Below are 14,610 nucleotides of genomic sequence, written 5' to 3' on the forward strand. Positions count from 1 at the left end.
CGTCCTGAATCAGGGGGAGGAGGGGGGAAGCAGAGGTTAAATGATTTGCTAAGAAGCTGTTTGTTAAAAACAATGCATGCAGCTGGCTCAACGCTTACTGTGCCTACCAAAGCTGCATGAGAAGATATAAGACTATTGATAAGGGGAAGGAATCTTGACCAAAGATCCTGTTTTCAAACCTAAAACTAACTTAAACCAGCCTTGAAGTTTGGACTTGGGCCAGAGACAAAAAGAGCATGCGCAGGGAAGAAAGGTGAAAAGTTCACAAGGAGGAAGACCCTTTACTTCATCCCAGAGACCCCTGCCCACGAGCACCAGACGACCCTGCGCAAGCACAGCACAGATGTAAATGACTTTTGGGCTCATTGTAATACGAAGTGAGGCTAGGCGGGGCGAGTAATGAATATGTATAGGTGTATTGGGAAACTTAATGACTATGGAACTTGTAACCCGATATACACCGAGCTGAATGCAGCTGTCGGCACGCATGGCTTTGGAGGAATTATCCCCCGTGTGTCCCAGCACTGGAATAAACATACCTACTTTACTTATTCCAGCGGTGGAGTCTTTTCCACATATCAGTCACCTTCTGAACCTTCACCCTCAGATCTGTCAGAGCCTGGTAATTCTCTTCCTTCTCCTCCTGCTGTCCACTTCTGCATTATATCATATAGGGACCCCCACGTATGGAGCAAGTCGACTACGGTCTTATCCCCGAACACGGTCTCATGAATTAACTTATCCCCTAACAGTTTCCAAGCTTCTGGGCTAAAGGCAGTGTCAGGGTCTGCTACAAAGTCACGTTCTACTGCCCAATTTAGCAGTTCACAGAGAGCCTCGTCACTTATGTCAGCTCCCGCGATCGTTATCACGGATTTGAAGGCAGAAAATACCGTGCTTTCTTTTGAGGATTTGTGCCCCATCTTTTCAGCTCAGGGTTCCGTCCCCGCGGCCCGGGGAATGCAGTTGCGGCTGTAGTACGCGTCGCACGTCACCAGATGTCGCTGCTGCACCGGGGACGGCGAGAAGAACGACACACAATTCAAGTCCAGGATAAAATGGGATTATTTAATTAATTACAAACTCGTTTATATAACTTGGATGGCAAGAATGGCTAAGGCTATTGGTCGCTTGACCATCCAGCTCTCAGAGTGATTGGTGGAATGCTATGACACCCATTTCAAAATGTTTTCTTCAGTGTACCATAACAAGACTGTGCATAACAAGTTTGCACCTGTGAGATAAAGTCGTGGTTTACAAAAACTCTACACTGTTTTCAGCTAGCTTGCATGAGAAAAGAAAACTTCACAGGATGCTGGAAAGCTGGAGAATTTCTCTGCTGAAAGCTTTTCAGTATCCAGTCAATTGGAAAAAGAAGCTACATTTCTTTTTTTCAAGATCAACACAGTATTATATTCTGAGATTCCACAAACCCCAGTCGTTCTAATACAAATACTTAGGTAGAATTCCTGCCTGTGTCTGGCCAATGTTATAAATTACATTCATGATTAGTTTTGATAAAAACACTTTTGTAACTACAAGCAAGTGCCCTCACTCTTACCAGAAGTAGAATTCAAGGAAGAAACTTGCAGGAGAAGCTCTGGGAAGACTAAAGAAACAACAGGGTTATTGTTGCTCTGTTTTCCTGGGTGCCTTGCCTGTTGAGCCTGGGAAGCCACTGCCAGCACTTTGAAACATTTGAGCTCTGTAAGTGCAGGAATGAGCCAGGTTTATCTCTGGAGCTGAGAACTCCCTGGAGCAGCCAGGCAGCCCCTCTCAGCCTGGGCTGCACCAACACATCTTCCACCCAACCAGCAGCACAGTCACAGCTCCTCACAGAGCAGGGACTTGGGCCTGGGCTAAAGCAGGAGGGCCTGATGTATTTGGCAAGGTTGAGTTCTCCTGCCAGCTCTGAAATGGGGGTGACAGGCCAGAGTTTTAACATTCACACTGTAAGCACTGGATTGGGGTAATTCTGAACCAGGAGGCAATCAGCAGTTAAAGAAAAATGTATTTGCCTTTGTACACAGAACACTGAGATGAGCTTGGAGTTCTTTCTGCATCACTTCCCCTCCATCAGTGGCCCAGAGTAGAGGACACACCACTCTACATGTTGTGACTTTTAGTAGTTTGGTTTTCCACTGAGTATCCTCTGTTTATAAATCCTGGATGACTTTGAACAACTGAATTTTGATCTGTCCCCTGGTCAGATGTTTGGGAAGTGGTACTTTGCTTTCCTTGTCTTGCAGCAGTTCTTCTTGCTGTCCAGGGCTGGGAGAATGTTGCTGCTGGTTAGCTGAGGCAGGTGCTGTAACTAAAGGAAAAGTTACACTGTGTGTATTTGTTTGGAATGGGAATAAAGCACGCATTTCCTTTTTCACTTGGAATATGAGCTATAAAACTATTCCTACTGTAATCCTCAATCCTACCGTACTTCTCAAGCTGAGAGTCATAGATCTGGGGTTCTGTGATGGGACTGCAAGGAGAGCCACTCATTAAAGAATTTCTTTAGGCAAGAAAAATAGTGCTGTTACATCCCAGGCCATAGAAATGGAAGAGGCAAATCAGGATTGACACTTTGTAGCACTTCTCCATCCCTCACCTCCAACTTCCCAGCTCGGCATTACAGCTGCCCTGGGGAATGTTGCTCACAGGAGGAAAGAACTGTGGAATGAGTTGCATTGTGGGGCTGGATCTGGGGACTTGGGATGGAGTCTGAAAAAGCCAGAGCAGCAGGGAGACATTTGCTTGGCAACTCCAGCTGCAGAAACACCCAGGGCGTGGGGCAACGTGTGGAACGGAGCACGGGATCGTGTCCCATCAGCAGTTACAAACAAAAGTGGTGTTTATTCTATCTCCATAATTCAGGATTAAAAATCACCAGAGTATCCAAAATTAAACCAGCCACATGAGTGTTTCCAGTTTGTTCAGCCCTCCTGCTGCTCTTTGTCAGGAATGCACATTCCTGGATGAACCTTATCGTGCACAGGGCTGCACTGTTTATCCCCAGTGCCCCACGGAGCCGCAGTGCAAAATCCAGTTTGTATGAGTTACTCTTTAGCCAGGGGGTTTGTTTTCTTCTCAGGATAAAACCAAGACCAGTCCAACACCCTCAGCTGCCAGCACAGCCCATCCCCTGGAGCCAACAAATGAACCAGCCCCCCCTTAGGCACGGAATATTAAACAGTATGGAAACCTTACCCCTGGCATGTGCTTCCGAGTCAGCCTGGCTGGTTTCCGAGTGCTTTTTTCATGTTCTTTCCCCAGCTCTGCTGCCTCCCTAAAGCTGTCAAAATAGGGGTGCTGCAGCAGCTGCTCACAGGTCTGCCTCTCCGCAGGGTCCATCCGAAGGCAGCCCTTAGCGAAGATGGAGGATCACACAAAACACTCATTTCGTGGGTCTGCACAAGTCCACCTGCTCCCCACAGCCAACGAGTATTCCCACAGGTACACGTGTTGATAATTTTTTTAATGGATTCTAAGAGTGGCTTTTCAGAGTCAGCACGAAGCTTGAGGAGCAGCTAATTATCCAACAATTGCAAAAATTAATCATGGAATGGTTTGGGTTGGAAGGGACCTTAAAGATCATCTCATTCCACCTTCCTGCCCTGGGCAGGGACACCTTCCACTATCCCAGCTTGCTCCAAGCCCTGTCCAACCTGGCCTTGGACACTTCCATGGATGGGGAGTCCACAACTGTAGTAGGAATTGTGGCTCAAGGAACAGGTGCAATCACACTGGGTAGCAAACCAGCTCTGTTTTTCAATGAATCTCTGATAACTCAGTCCCAAACTCTCACACCAGATGACATTTGTTTATCTCAGTGCAGGGCTCCTCCACAAGCTGGAGTTTTCTTACCTTCATGAGAGACAGAGCAGAATATGAAATATTGGGGAATTTCATTTCCAACGGCTCCTGGAGGGAAAAAAACCAGTGAGTGGACTCATATTGGCAAACTTTTCATTCATCAGGGTACCAAGACCCAGCTTTCCACAGGAACATGAGCTGTTCCTCACGAAATGCCTCCATCCCTCCATGTGCTCAGAGCCTGGCATCACTGAGGATGTGCCTCCAGAAATGGAGGAAAGCAGCAGAGATTTTTTTGACTGCTTTTACACAGGCTGTAAGTTAAAATGTCATGAGAGGTTCAGCCACCTCCAAATAATACTCTGGTGCACACTGGCAAAGTAGAGGACAAAGCTTTTGAATAGGGAAAAAAACACTGCACAGCAAAGGACTGGGCAAGCTGGGGAAGGGAGGGAAGTGCAGCTGGAGGCAGCTCTTACCATGCTCTCCGGGTCTGGAATTCTTACCCCACTGAAGAACTGGTTGGTGCTGAACACTTGCTGGTGTCTGGGAATGAGATCCCCTTCGATCAAGAATTAAAAAAAAACAAAACAAAACAAATTTGGATTAATTTGCTTAATTTTTCAATGCCTGCATTGAACAAGGTTGTATCCTCTAAGAGGGCTGACGCCATCCAAGAGAACATCTGAAGAGGTGGAATAACACCAAGGCAACGTTCTTTTGTGAAAGTTAGTGTCCATTTTGGCCATCAGTGATCCCACACCCGTGTGACTGTGCTGAAGGAAAGGCAGGGCCTCAAGCATTCCAGCTTCAGGAAAATTTAACTCCTTTTGGGTGAAATTCTCTTTGGACACTCCTGAGGGTGCTGTGGAACACAGCCCCACCTGAACCTGCTGTAGTTTTTCCCCAAGGCAGCGGTTTTGAAGCTTAGAGCAGCTCAGAGCGAGGAAAATGTTAAAATCAAATCTGTAGCAAAGGAGCCAGTACAATGCTGACTCCCATAATGGCACGGCTTCAATCAAGGAGCTTTGCTCTGTGAACACTGCCTTAGTCCAGCACCTGGATCCAACAATCCAATGGGAATCTCTTCTGGCTGAAACCCTATCATTAAAAATAAATTATAACTGCTTAACACTGGCATTAATGAATTCTGGAGGATGAAGCAATGAGTGATGAACTATTTTTCCAGCTAAGGAGCTTATCTGTTTAAAGCCATTAGCCACCTTTGTAGTTCTATAAGCTGCTCAGTTAAAATTGCAACTCTCTGTTCATTCCAACTAATTTCAGTTAAAAGTGGGGGGTTGTTCGCTGTCACCCAAGAAATCAGATGTTACACACCAAAATTGAAAAGAATCAATGGGACTGAATTCATTTAAGTGTTATAGGGGATAATGGCTCTTTTGTTTAACAAATAAATACTGAGTGCCTCCTAAAATTCCTTGATGAATAACAACAAACACGTGGAGCAGACAAGCTGTGATGTTCACACTCCCCTTCCCAGGCACACAGCCATCAACAGGCACTGACAACACTTCTGAGACCTCCAAAGCTGGGATGAACCAAATCCAGCTGTTCACTGACCACTTTGCTTGGTACCAAACCCTGAAAAACACCTGGATCTTTCAAACCCTTATGGAAAGCATTCCTGGTCCTTTCTGATACAGGCACCTCATTGATTTTGTCACTGTGGAGACAGCTGAAGAAGTTCCTGTGCTCCCCTATCCCAGCAGTCACTGAGCCACCCCAAGGGACCAGGAGGGACATCCAGTGGTCGCCAAACACATCCCACATCTTCCCTAATTTACCCAGCACCAGACCCAGCTTCCCAGAGGCCAGCACTGCTAGAGAGAGTGGAGGGATGGTTCCAGGCAGCCTGCAGGCAATGATCCTGCTTCCTCAGCCTGGTCCACTGGGAGCCTGTTAACACATGTACTTCAGGCCAGGAAAACCCAGCTCCTTCTTAAGGACAGGAACACGTCAAATAAACCAGCGCCTTCTAAAGGGAGAGATCTGCTAATTCGCCCCCTGGCTGCTCCGCATTCCCACCAGAGAGGGCATCCCTCCTGGGCAGGCTTTAATCCTGCCAGAGGCGTGGCTGCAGGGGGACGCTCACCCAGCGTTCTGCGGATGAGGTACAGCTGGTCCGCGTCCGACTTGCCCGGCCACAGCGGGACCCCGGAGAGCAGCTCGGCGAAGACGCAGCCGATGGCCCACACGTCCACGGGAGGGCCGTACTGGGTGTCCCCTACCAGCAGCTCCGGGGAGCGGTACCACCTGGTGGCCACGTAGTCGGTGTAGTAGTCACTGGGACCAGCTGGGTCGGGGTCAGGGGAGACAGACACAAACAGGACGTGGGATCAGAGCGATGCAGACCAGCCCTCATCACTTGCTGCATGCTGGGGCACCTCCTGGGCAGGCCAGAGCTGCAGGAGCAGGGTGAGTCACTGGCCACCAGCAGAACCCAACTCTGGAAACACTCAGGATTTGGCAAAAATCAAGACCATGTTTTCCTCCAAATGAAAATGTGCAGAGTTCCACAGCAGGGCCCTGCAGCAGCCAGTGGGCAGTTCTCAGAGCCCATGTGGCTTGTCTGAAGAGGAGCTAAAAAAAAACAGATTAGGGGGTTTATTTACAACGGAAAATGTGAAGCCATTGTTTGCAGAGGCAGCCAGAGGGGCTCTTCCTGCCAGGGAGCTCCAGCTGTGTCTCCAGCACCGCATAAACAACGGCTGGGCAGCTCCAAAACGCCCAAGGCCGACTTCCATCTCCCAGTGCCAGCACCCCCAGCGGCTCAGCCGCGCCAGCAGGGAGCTCAGCTTGTTTACAGATGTCACCTCGGTGTCTGGGCTCCCTCCCTGGAAGGTCTGGGAATCTCTACCCAGCCTGCAGCAGAGCTTCCCTGGGAAAACACACAGCCTTGTACATAGGATGGTTTGCAGTGCATCAGACACAGACAAGTGAGTGTTGGAATGGCTCATCCTACTCTCCGGGTACATAAAGAGTCAGCACTCACTCAGTATTCGAGCAAATCCAAAGTCACAGAGTTTGATGACCGAGTGCTTTGTTATCAGGATGTTTTCTGGCTTTACATCCCGGTGGATGCACTGGAAGCAGAAAAAAAAGCAAGGTTAGAAGTATTTAACCCGGCCCTCAGATAAATTCAGCCACACCCCCTTGCACACTGTGCCAGGCAGTTATTCCTGCTGAAAGAGAAGATGGAAGGATTTCTGAACAGCAGGACAATGACCTGTCCATAGCGCACCTTTGGGAAGAGACACTGTGCAGGCTCCCAGCTTCAGCTGCCAGCTCTCTATCACCTGGACAACACAGAGTCAGCTCCCTGAACCCCGTGGGAAGCTCCTGGTGAATGATTTTGCTGGCAAAGCTCAGCAAGAGCTCTGCTCAGCACAGGTGAGAGACATCCAGACCTGTGTCCAGCTTTGGATTCCTCAATAGAGGGAAGATGTGACTCTGGTGAAGGCCACTGAAATTTAAGGGATTGGGGTGTCTGACATCCAAGGAGAGGATGAGGGAGCTGGGACCGTCGAGAAAAGGCTCCAGGGGAAACCCTTCAGTGTGCATTAATACCTGATGGGAAGGAGTAAAGGCTGAGCCAGGCTGTTCTTGGTGGTGCAGTGAAAGGACAGAGCCCTTGGGCACAAACTGAACACACAGGAAATTCCATTTAAACCTAACCAATTTATTTTATCTTTTTTTACTGAGAGCATGGCCAGACACCCAAACAGATTGTCCAGAGTCTGTGGAGCCTCCAGCCTTGGAGATACTGAAATCCTGACTGGAAAATTTTCTGAACAGCCTGTTCTAGCTGAGCCAGCCTGACTGGGAGGGTTGGATGAGAAGATCTCCAGAGGCCCCTTCCAACATCAGCAATTCTGTGACTCTTTGGAGGTGATCTTGTCCTTCACAACAACCGAATTTTGGCTTGGCAAAGAATTTCTGCTGATCAAACTAACAAAGACCTTTATTTCTTTTGCTCTACTCAACTCACTGGGGTCTCACTCGTTGTCCCTCTCCCATCATCACCTCAGAGCAAACACCTTGGACTTTCCTCGCCAAGCTGGTGGTGAATTATTGTGTCTCCTCCTGAGGACTGCAGTGCTGCTTACTAAATCACTGTCACGGGAGTTCCAGAAAGGGCAGCTGCATAAAACCTCATTACCTGTGATCTATAGCAGGTCAGGCTGCAGCATCTCATTGTTCCCTCTGCCCTCAAACTCCACTAAATCTTCAGACTGAGCAGGGGAACAGAAAAAAGATGCAAACTAACAAATCTTGGGAGCAGGAGAGACCTGTGGCCAAGTTCCTGTTGCTCAACTGGACATAATTCTTTCAGCAAAGACAAAACATCCATTCCAGGGCCATCTCCTCCTCCACTCTTAAATCTCAAATGTTGGCAGATGAACAAAACCAAAGACAATTATAGCTAAGTTTGCCTAAAGAGCTTCTCCAAAAGGCTCCTTCTCCTTCCCTGCTTCTGAAAATGTTCCCACTAAAGCATCTGTCATGTACACAACTCGTGTCTCCCTCCAGAGAGCAGAAGAGGGGTTGTAATATGGGCTTACTGTGTCTAAGTTTTGAAATCTTTTCACTGGTGCCACGATTCAACCCCACGACAGCGAGCTGAAGGACTTTCTGTGAAATCAGCAGCAGTTTGCTCAGGTCCCAGCTGATGAGCTGGTAAGGCAGGTTCCTAAAGGTCAGCGGTAGTGCAGGGCCCAGGGATCACACAAGGATACATTCCCATTCCTCCTGGAAGCTTGTCTAAGGTCATTAGAGCAAATCATTCCTTGACAGCCAGCCCAAGGGGCCTGTGTGACAGTGAAGGCAGCTGTTGTGGGTATACACCAATGTTTCAGATGTGTTTCCTGTTGAAAACAGGAAAATCCCCCTGACTCCATCCCATGAAAGCTCTGGAATCAGGAAAGTGCCAACAGAACCCCCCTCTCCTCCAAGGCCACGTTCCAGCAATCGTTTGTGCTGGTCAGGGGACTCACATTGTGTTTATGGCAGAAGTTCACAGCCTGCAGGGTCTGCCAGGTTATGCTCTTCACCAGGTACTCTGGCACCCTGTTGGAAAAAACACAGCTGTATTTTGGCCATTAATAATAACTCCATTATTACAGGGGAAATGAGCGCTGACATTGTACAGGGATCTCTCAGCAAAACCATCAGGGAAGTCAGGAAACACTTCCAAAGCTGGTCAGTGCAACAAGGCACGAGGATTTATGGCAGCTGAAGTGTGACTGTGTCTGGTACCACTGTCACAGCCAGCATGGGCTGCCACTGTGACCACACAGCAAAGTGAGTCCGTATCAGATCCTGTCCCATGGCTGTGTTTAGCATCCACCATTCCTGGCAGTCCTGAAATGCCAGCAGGAATTTCTCCCTCAGCAACTCTCAGGGCTGGAACTGTTGGAGTATCCATGGTATAGACACATGGAATGCTGCCGTGGCACTGATTGTCCAGAGCGGAGAGGTGAAAAATGGGCCAGGGAAGGGTGTTCAGACAAGAGTATAAAAGCTCTGCTTTGGTCTGGATCCCCCTCCTTCCCTCCCACGGCTGGAAGCACTTCCCAGGTCCCTCCTCTCCTTTCTTTCAGTTACTGGGCAACAGTCCTTAAACTTCCTTGGCTGGCTGTAATGATCTTCAACAACCTCAGGAAAGGCAGAGGTGACAATCTTGGCATTTTCAAACTCAAACACGATTTTATTTCACGTGTTTAATTCTGAAAAGCTTCTGATCCCTAATAAAGAAAAAAATACTACCCAAAAAAATAAACCAAAACAATGCATGCCTGGGTTTTTCTTTCAAGCCTGGCTTTCACTTTCTCCTGTCAGTGGGACACTGACACTCTGCTGACACTGCTGTGGCAACACTAGAGATTCCTTCCAGAAACATCCCAGAATGATGGGAGTGCTGCTTTGACAGCTTGAAAAGGGGATAGAGTTGGTCAAATGAGCTGGAAACAGCACGTGCCCACCCATCTTAACCTGACCACAAAGACTTGACCATCTGCCCTAGCAAAGCTGAAAAGCAAAGCACGCAGCCAGCTGTCACATGCTCCTTCACACTGGAGTTGTTCTGAGGAACAGTAAGCAAATGGGAAGCATTTCCTTCAAAGAGAGTTATCCACCCGCTCTTCAGATTCCAGGTGAACAGGTTCAGAGTGGGGTGACAGCTGCTCAGAGCTCACAAAGCCACGTGCTACCAGCAGCTCCATTCTCCCGGAGCTCCTCATCTGGGACAGAGGGAAAAAATAACAGGCTCTTTTTACTGAAGCCCCAACCAGTCTCCTGCAAGCAATTCACTTAGCCCCAGGCCTGTGAAGTGATTTATGGGCTTCTGCTTAGCATTTCCACAGCACCAAGGCACCGTGGATAATGAGGGACCATGTATTTAGTGGGAGTGTCCTTTACCAGGTGTTACAGAACAAATCCTGTGTGTAGCTCACGCTTGGTGCAAGCACCTGTTTGAAAAAGAATTTTTGCAGAGAGGAGGCACAGCTCCTGGGAACTCCTCCTCACTCTGGAGGGCTGAAAGTGTTCAAAAGTGTAGATGTGGCACTTGGGGAAAATAGTTTAGAGGTGAACATGGCAGTGCTGGATTAACAGTTGGACTCAATGGTCTCAGAGGGCTTTTCCAACATAAACAACTTTACGAGTCTCTGATTCTGTATTTGGGTGCCCAGTGACCCTGCCCCAGTGCCCACAGTGATGGGAGCAGTGAAAGGAGCAGGACACAAGCTGCTCCCAAGCCCTGGGATTCGCTGCTCCCCCGGCAGCCACAGCTCTCCCAAATGCTCGGCTCAGCACTCCCGTCTCCGTGGTGAGCAGGACTGTGAGGGAACAAAGCTCCTACGCCATTCCTGTGGATGTCACTGTCAAACCACAGTAACAGAGACAGTCCTGGGCACTGGGCTGAGAAACCTCTCCTGTAATTAATGAAATTCCTCTGAAAAGCCACAGGGCAGCAACGACACAGACACCCCGGCCCCTGTGCTCAGAGCTGCCAGGGGAGAGGGGCCACTCACCCGCGGGGGTGCTTGTCCAGCTCATGCAGCACCGTGTGCTCGCAGAACTCGAACACCAGGTGCAGCCTCCGCTTCCTCCTGAACACCTCCAGCAGGTTCACCAGGTTGGGGTGTTTGAGTTGCTGCAACACACAGGGAGTGGACTGGTCAGGGACTGCACAGGGTGAAGGTGTGGGGGACAGATTTTTCCTGCAGGGTCACAATTCCTTAAGATGAACCCTTTCTACAAGCACAGCACGAGGTGAAGCACAGCTCAGCTGCAGCTCAGCCTCTGTGTACTTATTTTGGGGGCTGACCTAAATGGGTGGGCAACAAGCTCTTCCCAGCATTTCATCTAACCCTGCCCTCTGGCAGTGGGAAGCCATTTACCCTTGTTCTTGGATACTGGGAAGGAATGTAGGGTTGCTGGCTGTGAGGGTGCTGAGGCCATGGCACAGGGTGCCCAGAGAAGCTGTGGCTGCCCCTGGATCCCTGGAAGGGAATCCCAAGGTTGGACGGGCTTGGAGCAACCTGGGATAGTGGAAGGTGTCCCTGCCCATGGCAGGAGGTGGGATGTGATGGTCTTTGGAATCCCTTCCAACCCAAACCATTCTGGGATTCTACGGTTTTAAGACTCTGCAAACTCTCGCCCCCACCTCCCTTGGCTCCTGGCCACAAAAATCCCTCTGTCTGCAAGGTGTTTACTGTGCAGAAAAATGATTTAGCAGGCCCATCATTTTTTACTGATGAAACACAATCTCACTCCATCTCTGACAAACAGGAGTTACCTAAGCCAGGAAGTGCCTCAACAAACAAACAAAAAAACTGTTACTATTTACAGAGAAAAAGCTGAAAAGAGCCAAGCAGGTCTGCACTTGTCAAAATCAACAGTGCCCCAACACAGATCCTGCTGTGCCTGGCTGCAGTGGCTTTGGATCCTTAAGGACAATGCAGTTCCCATCGGCTTTACAAGGGACTTCTGCAATTATTATTTTCTTTTTCAGATTTTTAACACCACTTAAATCTTAATGTCTCTCTAGCACTGTTTACTGAAATGATGCAGCTACATGTCCTCTGTTTACTTTGGATAGGAGAAAAATTTAGGTTGCTGCTCCCCAAAATCTAACCGAAAATTAATTATGTTTTTTTCCTAGATGATTGTTTTCCTAGGATAGCAGGTGTACAAATCACAAGCACCCTGGAAAAAGTGCAAAGGGAACAGCTCCCATTTCTTGGAACACACAGCTGAGGGTACTGTCTGCCATCCCCCAGCAGCAAGTTTGTAACAAATAAAAGGAAATATTTTTTTTAACACATTTCTAAAGCCTCAGGAAACTATGGAGACCAAATGAACACACGAGATCCAAAAGAGATGGGACAGAGTCCCAGCAGTCTGCAAATGTCTCTAAGCGTGAAGCAGCGGGCACAACCTTTGGCTGCAGAATCCTTGCCCAGAAGCTGGGAGTGTGAAAGGAAACCTTACCCGATCCTCTCTCCCTTTCTCCCGGGTCTCTTCCCATCTCTTCGTGCTTGATAGACCTGGGGTGTGACTCACTGCAGATGCTCCCGTGTGTTTATGTCATCGGGAAAATAAAGCCAGAGGCTGAAGGAGTGACCCATTGCTGTGTGAGGATGAACTCTCACAGAGAAGTCAGGAAAGGATCAGCAAAGACAAGGCACTGCCTGGGCTCACTGGTGCCAGTTCTGCTGTCGCTTCCACGTGTGAATACTCGACCCTACACAGCCCCTGGCATTCAATCCACAGCTGGATCCACAGCACAACCAGGGGCTCAGAAAGGGCACTTTAAGGAGGAACTGGGGCAGATTTATCAACAGGGGGAGCAGGGAGAGCTGGGTCCCCTGGCTGTCCCCCTCCTCATGCTGTCCAGCCTCACTTTTTATCCATGTATTTTATACCGCCTCCAACCGCTCTGGGAATCTCCTGGACGCAGAGGGGTCTGTGACATACACCAAGGGCAGAGCTGTGCCCACACCGGCCAGGCCATCACTGCCTCCATGGGGGACGGAGCCTGGATCAATCCCTCTGTGCAGGGCACACCGTGACTGACCGTGCTGATGCTCCTCCTGCAGAAGCCCGCAGGCACCTGGCGGCTGCTCATTGCCGTGTCCCAGCTCATTGCCGTGTCCCAGCTCCCACCCGCACCTGCCTGGCCTGGGCAGGATCACCTGGCATCACCATCCCTGCACAAGCGGGTCGGACATTCCCTGGCACCGGCTTTCTCCCAGAGGAACTGACTGACCTGGGCACTTTATGATGCTTCTTCACACCCGCCTCTTTGTTTACCCCCTCACGACACCCCATCACCTCACAGATGCCCTCACGCCCCGTCTCTTCACGGCTGCCCTCACACCCCGTCCCCTCACGACACTCTGTCCCCTCACTGCTGCCCTCACACCTCGTAGACTCACGGTGTCCCTTCATGGATGTCCTCACTCCCTGTCCCCTCACGCCCCGTCTCCGGCAGCTCCCTCAGGGCTCGCCGCCCCGCGCCGGGGCTCGCCATGGCGGGCACAGCCCGTGCCGGCAGCGGGGTCCGTCCCGCCGCAGCCGCCCACCTTGAGCATGCGGATCTCCCTCAGGGCGATCTTCCGGATCACCGGGTCTTCCTCGGACTCCAGGAACTTCTTGATGGCCACGATCTGCCCCGTGTCCTTATTGCGGCACTTGAAGACGACGCCGTAGGAGCCCTCCCCGACCTTGCTCAGTTTCTCGTAGCGCTCCATGGCCGGGGCGGCCCCGCCGCCCTCCGCCGCCGCCTCAGCGCGGAGCCGGGGCGGGCCCCGGGCGGGGGAGTCTCCCCGGCGGGGACGGCCCCAGGAACCGCCCCGGGGACACCGCGAGGGCCGGGGCGGTCCCCGGGGGTGAGGGAAGGAGAGCGGGGCATCCCTGTGGCTGCTGCCCCACGCTGACTCCGCGCCTCACGATTCCCCTCGGGCTTCGTGCCCCGCAGCGCCGTGTTCATGGAATCACGGCACCACGCCATGGATTGGGCTGGAAGGGACCTTAAAGACCATCCAGCTCCACCCCCCTGCCATGATCGCGTTTTCTTTGCTCCTCTCTGCTTTTCCAGAGGATCTCTAGGTTTGACTCCGTTTTCCTGCAGGGTTGGAAGAGGGAGCCTTCCACAGGGTCTGTCAGCCTCAAGCAGCGCCCTCACCTCCCTCTGGCACCTGGAGGTTTCCCTGGAACATCTCCCCACTGCACGGTTCCAGTATCTCAGGTATCTGTCACTGAATGGGCTCCTGCCAGCAGCCACACCTTTCCGTCGAGCTTTGCCATCCCTGACCTTCCTGTTCCCTTTCCTGGTGCCCCCGTCTGGGTCCCTGGATCATCATCCCTTTCCTCATCCCCGGACCAAGGTGGCCTTTTGTGGTGGTAGTTGCTTCCAATATTAGATCTAAATGTAAGTGTGGGCATCCCACTCCATCTCACACTTCCTCCCTCCCCAGTCCTTTCCGGAGGTGCTTCCCCACTCAGAACAAAGATCCACTCATTATTTTTCTTCCCAAGCCACATCCATCAGGGATGTGCAGTCCTCACATTCCAGCTGCCAAGACTGACCCCCAGAGATAACAATCTTCTGCAGAGGAGGAATATTGCTGTGCACTTATTTACCAGTGACTGGCAGTTCTTTGTGTTGCCCAAAGGCATATTCATTCCATTATTTTTCCAACCTCCTTCTCCCTCTACCTCAACAGATCCCTGAAGATACAGGGATACAGGTACAGCACCTGAAGCACCTGCAGTGAA

At 50.5% G+C, this 14,610-nt stretch overlaps 1 protein-coding gene across 2 annotated transcripts; it reads right to left on the reverse strand.

Annotated features, from left to right (window-relative positions):
* Window positions 1-1,047: 1,047 nt before the first annotated feature.
* On the reverse strand, window positions 1,048-13,656 carry CDKL1 (cyclin dependent kinase like 1). 2 transcript variants are annotated; one of them, XM_048307971.1, is made up of 9 exons: window positions 13,416-13,656; window positions 10,860-10,981; window positions 8,823-8,895; window positions 6,821-6,911; window positions 5,921-6,133; window positions 4,287-4,369; window positions 3,859-3,915; window positions 3,202-3,357; window positions 1,048-2,314 (listed from the first exon to the last, which is right to left on the reverse strand). In XM_048307971.1, the coding sequence occupies exons 1-9, from the start codon at window positions 13,581-13,583 to the stop codon at window positions 2,207-2,209; spliced, it is 1,071 nt and encodes a 356-aa protein (XP_048163928.1). In that variant the 5' UTR covers window positions 13,584-13,656; the 3' UTR covers window positions 1,048-2,206. The 2 variants fall into 2 exon arrangements, with proteins under 2 accessions (XP_048163928.1, XP_048163929.1); XM_048307972.1 differs by having other exon boundaries at window positions 5,921-6,121; window positions 13,416-13,654.
* Window positions 13,657-14,610: the final 954 nt, after the last annotated feature.

The sequence above is a fragment of the Corvus hawaiiensis genome, chromosome 6 (genome assembly GCF_020740725.1).
Source record: "Corvus hawaiiensis isolate bCorHaw1 chromosome 6, bCorHaw1.pri.cur, whole genome shotgun sequence".
In the NCBI taxonomy this organism is placed as follows: Eukaryota; Metazoa; Chordata; class Aves; order Passeriformes; family Corvidae; genus Corvus; species Corvus hawaiiensis.